Source organism: Sprattus sprattus (genome assembly GCF_963457725.1).
Source record: "Sprattus sprattus genome assembly, chromosome: 16".
Taxonomy (NCBI): Eukaryota; Metazoa; Chordata; class Actinopteri; order Clupeiformes; family Clupeidae; genus Sprattus; species Sprattus sprattus.
Genome location: NC_137914.1, coordinates 28,055,639 through 28,065,037, shown reverse-complemented (window position 1 = coordinate 28,065,037; position 9,399 = coordinate 28,055,639). Strand labels below are relative to the sequence as shown.

The following is a 9,399-nucleotide window of genomic DNA, read 5'->3' as shown; positions in this document are numbered from 1 at the left end:
TCAGCCTGAAAATGTGTCATACCAGTCTTATGCTAATATGTTCATATTCTTAGCCGTGTAGTGTAATCGAAGCTTTAGTCATAACCCAAACTATATTTGTGTCGATACAAAAAGCAGCAGATCAAAATGTCCCTATGTGTGTTTCCTAGTGGACATAAGTATTGACAAAGGGCAGAATTGGGAATACTTGATTTACACTTCTCGCCTGATAAAGGTTTTCGATCATTCAAGCATAGCTTTTGTTGTTGTAATACATTGGTCAGGACTCCCTTTTCAAGATTTATTGGCTCTTGGTCGCTAAATGGCTTTAAGAATTAAAAACACCACATGTTTGCACACAGGGCGGGATTCTAATTTTAACTTGATTTGAACGTGAACCCAGCTCTTGATTTGAACCTTCCCCACCCACTCCTTTATTAATAATTAGTTTAAAAGCACATTTATGTTGGATATTCAAGAGATTATGTGCTCAAATTTACAAAAGCTGTGTGGCTGGCTCAACATTTTGACAATTAGGCCTGTGAGACTCTTTGAGGTAGTCTGACATGTCTTGATATTTTTGTATATTTCACCTCACTAAAAACATTGATGCAAAAGTGGGCCGAGGCAGAGACCAAATTCAAGATATCACTCACGTCTCACTCCGCACCAATAGATGGCAAAAGCGAGGCTTCGTTCAAACCCTGAGATATACGGAAGTGATCACACAACACCACCTGTCATGGTCATGCCGCTGACTTCCAAACATGGCAGCTATGGTAAGGTTAAGCGTTCGCCACTTCAGTTGCGCGGGGGGACCAGCGCTTCTGTCTAACCAAAAGGCTTTCGAAAGCAAGCCAGTGTATCCTGCTATTCTCCCGTCAACTACGGCTAAAAGTCGATCCGCAAAACAGCGACGGGTGGCGGAATTCTTTGACCAGCTCCGTGGCTCCAACGTGAAGGATAAACTATCTTCTCTTACCAAACTCCAGCGGATGAAATATGTGGTGTATCCGCAGACGTTCGCCTTGAACGCAGACAAATGGTATCAGCATTTCACAAAGACTGCGTATATTAGTGAGCTACCAGAAAAATACTCCATGTCAGCTCATGAAACAGAAAAATCTAACACTTTGCCTCAGATCGATGCTGCTGCGTTAGCTGAGATTCGCACCATCGTCTGCAATTCCCTTCTACAGGAGAACTGTCAAGTCAGGAAAGGACGGGCGCCTCTTCTGAAAGAATTACAGTACAATGTGGCCCCCTTTCTGAAGAATTTGACCTCTGGAATGACGTGTGTGTTGGCCAAGCAGAATCCCTTACTTCGATCCTCAACTTTAGGTAAGGTTAACGTTGATTGGGCAGGGCTTATGTTTTTCGAGTACAGTTACTTGTCTGCTCTTACTATCCTATCAATTTAGATCCAGCCATTCATAATACATTTCCATAATGTATTGGCATGGATTATGGCAGTATTCACAGATTTTCAGATTTCTGTTCTAAAAAATAGAAAACACAATACATAAAAGTCATCTAGTCACTAGCAGTGTTACTAAGGCCTGTAGTGATTTGGAAACTTCAGGTGTTCATTAGACTTATGAGCTGAGTACCTTACACACTTTGAACCTGGAGTGGCACCAATGGAAGTGCCTGCTAAATTCTAAACCACTGAAAAAGAGGCTAATTTTGATAAACCCAAAGCCCAAATTCACTTAGAATTCGCTCTGTGTTATTGCTGATGATCTAGCACACGCCAACAACCCCAATTTTTCCATAGGCTAAGGTGCCTAAGAGCTTCAGGGAAAGTGATACCTCTGCGGCCCTATATATGCAGCGGAGGACGCAAACAGATGTAACGTGATTGCATGAGAATGCCAGTGCAATGATGACGATATAATGTCTCTTGTATTCCATTTAGATTATGTATTGGTTGTCAACCACAGTCTTTCTGTCTTGTTACATTTTTGGTATAGGGTTGTAAATAAGGTGCTGTGCATTTTTGTGCACTGCTTTCATTGTCATGTCTGACTTGCTGAGGGTAAGTGATCCTGTGCTACTCCTGAGTAACACCTTAGTTTTTCTAAGCCTACCCTGGCTCAGCAAAGAGCCTGGATCTGGAGGGAACAGGGAACGAGCGTGGCAAGGATGAAGAAAGAGAAGCTCAGCATTTCACACTTTAGACTCGGCCAAGAAGGTTGTGAACTGCAGCATTTGCAAATCTGTCTTTAGCATGAGACCTCATGGGTAATTGCTTGAGCATCTGAGGAAGTGGCACATTTGCTCTGTGGATGATGAAGACTCGTCTCATTGCGTTAGTTAGATGGTTAGCATAGCTAATGTTAAGCCATGTTACTTCACGTTATCTGCTGCAATGTTTTCTATTTTGAAATACATTTTCATGATTGATCATTCATCGTGATCTGAATCATGAATGGTTAATGACACTGAACATAGAGTCAAACATAACTATGCCCTAACTTGTACAACAATATTCAACCAGAGCCTGTCTGGTTAATTGTCTGCTTAAACGCAGTGTTGCTGAAACAAATTCCTACCAGACGCCACTAGATTGTGTTATGGCATCATATGTGCTGTCAACGTGTCTAATTTGCATATGTCACACAGCTAAATGTAATCCTCTGTTCTTCAAACTTTGATATTTTGTTTGTTTGTTTGTTTTTTGGAGAAGTGGGGTAGTGTTTTTGCATAACGGATTATTAGTGTGCTTCCCTTCGGGCAAGCTGTTGTTCTTCATAAATTTTCTTTATTCCGCCCGTTTTTCTTGCATCGAATCAGGCCTCGCTCGTTCGAGGTACAGACGCCGTTCAAACACCGAAACGTCCGGCCCGATCCGGTGCAACCTGCTATATCTTTTCGTGTCGGTTCTCCTTGCCACTCGCTTTTTATTCCTCTTTTTCATCACCTTTTTCTCTCATAGACTAACATGGGGGAATCTTGAGCCATTGTGACGTCACCCACTCTAGGACAAGATACTTTATTTCTGTAACACCGCGGTGGCATCAAAATAAATAAATGACTAGCTGGGCTGAGAGTTTCAACCTCCTCTTACACAGACAGTAAGAGACAGGGTTAACACAACACACACAGCCATGGAAATGTAAAAAGCAAGTGGTGTATACATGACAGCTTGCTCAACAACTCATTCGCGAACACCATTGCTACAATATGCGAAGCAACTAGCCTAGCCCCATAGTAAAACAATAAGCAGCTAGCTAGCCTAAGCTAAGCTATTAGCATACATGCTAGCGGGAGCTAACATGCAACTGGCACACAGATTAAATGTCTGTGCGATTATTTCAACTGCCATACTGGAGATTTCGGTTCACTACCCCAAGTTTTCGCAAGGTACATTCCAGTACGTTTCAGACAATAACACCAACCGGCACCAAAGAATTTTAAATTTTGTACACATTCTGTTCCAAAGACAACCATACTCATGAGCTGCCTGTATTCCAGACAAAGGTTTGCCTTTGCAAGAAGTAGGCAATCTATCTGGCCAAAAATCGACAATTTTAACAATCCCAACCATCATTGAGCCAAATACACCTCTAGGCTACATCAATTAAAAACAGCTGTGTAGACTACAGCGATTTTTCAATGTAATTCACGTCTATCTAGCTAGATTTAGAACAGTGCATCACACTAAATCTTACTTCGGTGTGCGTCGTCCTACAAATTATCCATATGATCGCTTTTACATACCTGTTTTCCGTATGAACAAGCCACCGCATTAATTCCCATGTTGTTGCAGAGATGTTTCCTTTTACCTAGATCATAATTTCTTACGAAGTGTATCAACACTTAGCTCAGTAAGTCAGTATAACGAAACTCTGGAACTGTTATCACCATGACAGCTGAAATGTTTGTGCATAGTAAATATGCAAGTTCCATCATACATCTGATTTCCACCATAGAGAGACAATAAATATATTTACATTTGAAGCACAGACAAGATTTATTGCAGCCGCAACACACACAATTAAAACAAGCAGATTAAAACTCAGCAAATACCGCACAATTCAGGTGCACTCATGGATTAACACGACCTTTGGAGGTAAGTTACACATACACAATAAGACAAATGTCACTTGGAGCCTACTTTAAGACTTCTCCAAGCTAAATGTAACACACTAGACCCTTTCACAATACACAAGCAAACAAAAACAGAACAACAAAGATACCGTCATATGTCTAGACGTCAGTGGAGCCAAAATATAATGGTTGAGCTTGGTTGCCATGTCTGATCTTTTGTGTGATGTTATGGCTGCAACGTCAAAGGTCATGGTCAACAGAGCAAGCACACTCTCGCAGTTTGTTCACGAAACGCATTCTAGTTCATATTATTATTATTTTATTTATTTTTTCATTTTAAACTGTTAACTTGACCGACTCAGCCAGCTGATCAAAATGAACGTAGGTCCCTGTGTGACAGAGTGGCTTAAAAACTGGACATTTTGGTGTTGCAAATGTTGGTGTCTTGAGATTGAAATGAAATACTAAACTGTTTTTCTCCACAGATTCTGAGCCACAAGTAAACTTTTACTGGTTAAGAGGGAAGAGAATTCTCCCCAAGGGACATCGCCGGGGGCGACCGGAGCCCACGCGGTTTCAGATTGATGACAAGCCACATTGCCAGTTAAGGATACCACATCAACTTCCAGAAGTAAATCTTCACCATTACTCCAGTTCCTGTTTTGTCATTGTGTAGTCAGTTGTTATGTCGGCGTAAACTTTAAAATTTGATACTGACTGATATCTAAATGGCTGACTGAGTAAGCTGTACAGTAGTGGCCAAAAGTTTTGAGAATGACACAAATATGCATTTTTACAAAGTTTGCTGCTTCAGTGTCTTTAGATATTTTTTGTCAGATGTTACTATGGAAGACTGATGTATAATTAAAAACATTTTAGCAAGTGTCACTGGCTTTTTTTGGCAATTACATGAAGTTAATGCAAAAAGTCAGTATTTGCAGTTTTGACCCTTCTTTTTCAAGACCTCTGCAATCCGCCCTGGCTTGCTGTCAATTAACTTCTGGGCCACATCCTGACTACTGGCAACCCATTCTTGCATAATCAATGCTTGGAGTTTGTCAGAAATAGTTTTTTTTGTTTGTCCACCCGCCTCTTGAGGATTGACCACAAGTTCTCAATGGGATTAAGGTCTGGGGAGTTTCCTGGCCAATGGACCCAAAATATCGATGTTATGTTCCCCGAGCCACTCAGTTATCACTTTTGCCTTATGGCAAGGTGCTCCATCGTGCTGGAGAAGGCATTGTTCATCACCAAACTGTTCCTGGATGGTTGGGAGAAGTGGCTCTCGGAGGATGTTTTGGTCCAGCAAGCGCCAGGACCGTCTCCTAAACATGATTCAGCTGCAAGATTGGGTCACCTCCAGCACAGAGCTTGCTCAGGAATGGCAGCAGGCTGGTGTGAGTGCATCTGCGCGCCCAGTGAAGCGAAACCTTTTGGAGGATGGCCTGGTGTCAAGAAGGGCAGCAAAGACGCCATTCTCTCCAGGAAAAAACATCAGGGACAGACTAATATTTTGCAAAAGGTACAGGGATTGGACTGCTGAGGACTGGGGTAGTCATTTTCTCAGATGAATCCCCTTTCCGAAAGTTTGGGGCATCTGCAAATAAGCTTGTCCGTAGAAGATAAGGTGAGCGCTACCATCAGTCCTGTGTCAAGCCAACAGTAAAGCATCCTTAGACCATTCATGTGTGGGGTTGCTCCTCAGCCAAGGGAGTGGGCTCGCTCACAATTTTGCCTAAGAACACAACCATGAATAAAGAATGGTACCAAAACATCCTCCGAGAGCCACTTCTCCCAACCATCCAGGAACAGTTTGGTGATGAACAATGCCTTTTCCAGCATGATGGAGCACTTGCTAAAATGTTTTTAATTATACTTCAGTCTTCCATAGTAACATCTGACAAAAATATCTAAAGACACTGAAGCAGCAAACTTTGTAAAAATGCATATTTGTGTCATTTTCAAAACTTTTGGCCACTACTGTACATTTCACTCATCTGATGTGTTGAATGTGACCAGAGATACATAAATATGCAGCATGCCCAATCTCATGATCCCAAGTTACCAGTGTCTTAATTTTTTTCCATTTGTTCTTCAGTTTGTCCCATTAAGGAACAAAGTTTCTGATGAAGTCCCAGTCGTGCATCTTTCGCCTGACAGGCTTCCCCTGTTTAGGAGGCAGTATGAGAACCAAGTCTATTCAGGTATGTCCATCCGAACTCACTACGCCTCATACCCCTAATATTAGAATGGGATGCATTAGTGGACTTCAGTAATAGTCCTGTCCTGTTCTGAGTATCCTAAAAATGTATGTTCCTCATAGGTGCAAAGGTAGACGACCCATGCTGTTACGGACACACACAGTTCCACCTCATGCCGGAGCGCTTGAACAGAGACCGCTCGAGCGAACTACACTCTGAACAGCAGCTAGAAGCTACCTTGCGGGCAAATGCCATTGCCAGTCTCTTTGCCTGGACAGGAGCTCAGGCAATGTATCAAGGCAAGTCATAAATATGAATATCAATGTCAAAAGTATTTTCAAAATGTAGGATGTATTATGAATTACTAGAAATATTATTATAAGAAGTTTATGTACCACTGGTTTAGTTTTGAATTGTGATACCTCTGATCATTTGTTTGCAGTGTGAAGAGAAAATATTTAGGGAAGAGCAGGCCATGTTGTCACACTTCACCTTTTCTCACAATGCTAAATAATGGTGGAAATGGAAATGCTGTCCCAAATGAAAGACCTTGGCCATTAACTTCAGAGTGTGCACTTGTGATAACCTTGCCCAATGTTACATTGTAACATTGTATTATTAAACAAAGAAGAACAATTCATTTTCGATGTAAATGTATTATAGCGTGATAGAAGAACACACCATTGGAATCCACATGAGTAACTTTGCATTTCTGGTAGTTATCAGAGATTTTCCGGTATGTGAGACATTCATGTGCCCTGGGGGGAGCAGGGCAGGGAGCCATCCAAACCATTAGAGAGGATTAATGCAGATCAGAGAAAAGGAGACTCATGGGATTTCACCAAAACATTGCCATATGCTCTTTTGGAGCCATTTATCACAATCATCAAGTGGTTGTGATTATTTCGAGCCTTAGACTGTCCGTGAGTTGATTTGGCTGATAAATTACTTAATTTCAGCCGATTCAGCCACCTGTCAGAACTTATCCAGGTTGCTAGCTAGCTAAACAAGCTAAGGTCTCTTTTCAAAAGCAGAAGTAACTTTACTATGACATGATTACTAGCTCGCTAACATGCACAAGTCAAACAAAAGTCCTTAGTTACTGGCTTGTGGGGGGAGGGGCAATCAGAAACATGGCATATGAATGAAATCATACACCTATCAGCGATTATTAACATTGCAGGTAAATGCTAGCATCTAGCATGGCCGTGTGGTGGGCTTTGACGTCTCTGTTAAAGGTGCCCACCCATTCCCCCAGGAGCTTGTGGGAGATGTAGGCAGTGAGTGGCTATCACTGACTGCAGGAGCTTGTGGGAGATGTAGGCAGTGAGTGGCTATCACTGACTGCAGGAGCTTGTGGGAGATGTAGAGAGTGAGTGGCTATCACTGACTGCAGGAGTCCAGAGTCCTAAGATAACTTGAGTGAATTTTCACCCAAGCCCGGGTTTGCTTCACATATGCCCACTTCAAATATGGTAGCTTCAGATCGGTCCTCACTCATCTGCAGGTTTTAGTGGTTGCTGGCCAATGGAAACCCTTCTAATTGTTTCTTTTACTAAACAAATCGTCTACTAAACAAATCGTCATTGAAGGCCTAGCCACAGAAAATACCACTGAAATTGTGTGAAAAAGTGTGACCAGTTTATTTAGGATTACATTCTATAGCCGTTTGGAAGTTTGGACCCAAAAAAGGTCTTGAATAGGGCCCAAGTTGACAAATACAGAAGGTTCCCTTTCTTATATGTCATTTGTAGACTTCAGGTAAGTAATGTCATACATCACCAAAACCGCCTTCTTCCACCTCAAGAACATTGCACGCCTCTGGCCCTCCCTGTCCTTTGCCACCATCCAAACTCTAATTCATGCCCTCATAACATCAAGACTGGATTACTGCAACAGCATCCTATATGGCTCTCCAAACACTGTCCTCAACAAACTACAATATGTTCTGCCGCTCGTCTGCTCACCTCCACCCGCCACTGTGAACATATCACCCCTGTCTTCCGCAACCTCCAATGGCTCCCGGTCAAACACAGGATTAACTTCAAAATATTACTCACCACCTACAAAGCCCTAAATAACCTGGCCCCTCCCTACCTTTCTGACCTCCTCCCCCTCCACGCCCCTACCCTTTACCTCAGGTCCGCCCGGCGCAAACACTCTTAAGACCATCAGGACTAAGAGCCAGACCTGGGGTGACAGGGCCTTCTCTGTCGCTGCACACTCCCCCTGGAATGCCTTCCCTCTCCCCATCCGTCAGGGTCCCAACATAGCACTATTTAAACAAACCCTCAAAACTCACCTTTTCAACCTTGCCTTCACCTTCTAATCCCCTGCGCCCTCCCCTCAACTATAAGACTCATATGTTCAGCTTTTCTTTCTAAAATGTTCTGTCTGTTTGTTTTGTTTGATCGTTTGTCTTTTATATTTCACTGTTGTCTTGTTTTGCTTTCTTCACACTTTTAAAGCAACTTTGGGTATTTAGAAAAGCGCTATATAAAACTGAATTATAATTATAAGTCTAGTATTAATATTCTTATCAAGGGCCTTGAGACAATGTAATTATTTTGGCGCTATATAAATAAAGTTGAATGTCAGTTCAATTGTCTTTTCTCCTTTTAGGGTTCTGGAGCAATGAAGACCTGGATAGGCCCTTTGTGTCTCAGGCAGTCATCACAGATGGACAACACTTTTCCTTCTTCTGTTACCAGCTGAACACCTTAGCTTTGACCGACGAGGCTGAGGTTGACAACCCCAGGAAGAACTTGTGCTGGGGGATAAAGAGTATGCAACTCTATGAAAACATCACTGATAATGATGTGATTGGACTGAATGACCAGGTTCTAAGACTTCTGATCCAATTTCTTTTGAATGGGGCCTAGTTTTGGAAAGGGAAGGATGTCTTGTTTGTGATTTCTCTATATGTTCTGTGTACACAAGAATAAACTGACATTGTGACAAGAGCTTGAATTGAGTTGGAACCCTGTTTGTTCTAGTCCAAGCTCTGTGTAGACATTGCTAATGATGTGCATCTGCCCCTAGAACCAGGGTGACCAGATTCAGCCCCCCTACCCCTGCCCCAAACCTGTTGCAAGACTGTTCAGTTCTATTAGACTGCATTCGTTGGTAACTGAATGTATTTTGGCAAGCTGTTCTGTGTTTCCCG

At 42.3% G+C, this 9,399-nt stretch overlaps 1 protein-coding gene across 1 annotated transcript; it reads left to right on the top strand.

Annotated features, from left to right (window-relative positions):
- Positions 1 to 745: 745 nt before the first annotated feature.
- On the top strand, positions 746 to 9,196 carry mrps30 (mitochondrial ribosomal protein S30). The gene is made up of 5 exons (XM_080854374.1): positions 746 to 1,320; positions 4,518 to 4,663; positions 6,131 to 6,236; positions 6,356 to 6,532; positions 8,856 to 9,196. Exons 1-5 carry the CDS (start codon positions 747 to 749, stop codon positions 9,113 to 9,115), a joined length of 1,263 nt encoding a protein of 420 aa, XP_080710500.1. The 5' UTR covers position 746; the 3' UTR covers positions 9,116 to 9,196.
- Positions 9,197 to 9,399: the final 203 nt, after the last annotated feature.

Coding starts and splice junctions, on each gene's coding strand:
- mrps30 (XM_080854374.1), top strand. CDS start 747: ATGGCAGCTATGGTAAGGTTAAGCGTTCGCCACTTCAGTTGCGCGGGG. Junction 4,664..6,130: donor TACCACATCAACTTCCAGAA/GTAAATCTTCAC, acceptor TTTGTTCTTCAG/TTTGTCCCATTAAGGAACAA. Junction 6,237..6,355: donor TGAGAACCAAGTCTATTCAG/GTATGTCCATCC, acceptor TGTTCCTCATAG/GTGCAAAGGTAGACGACCCA.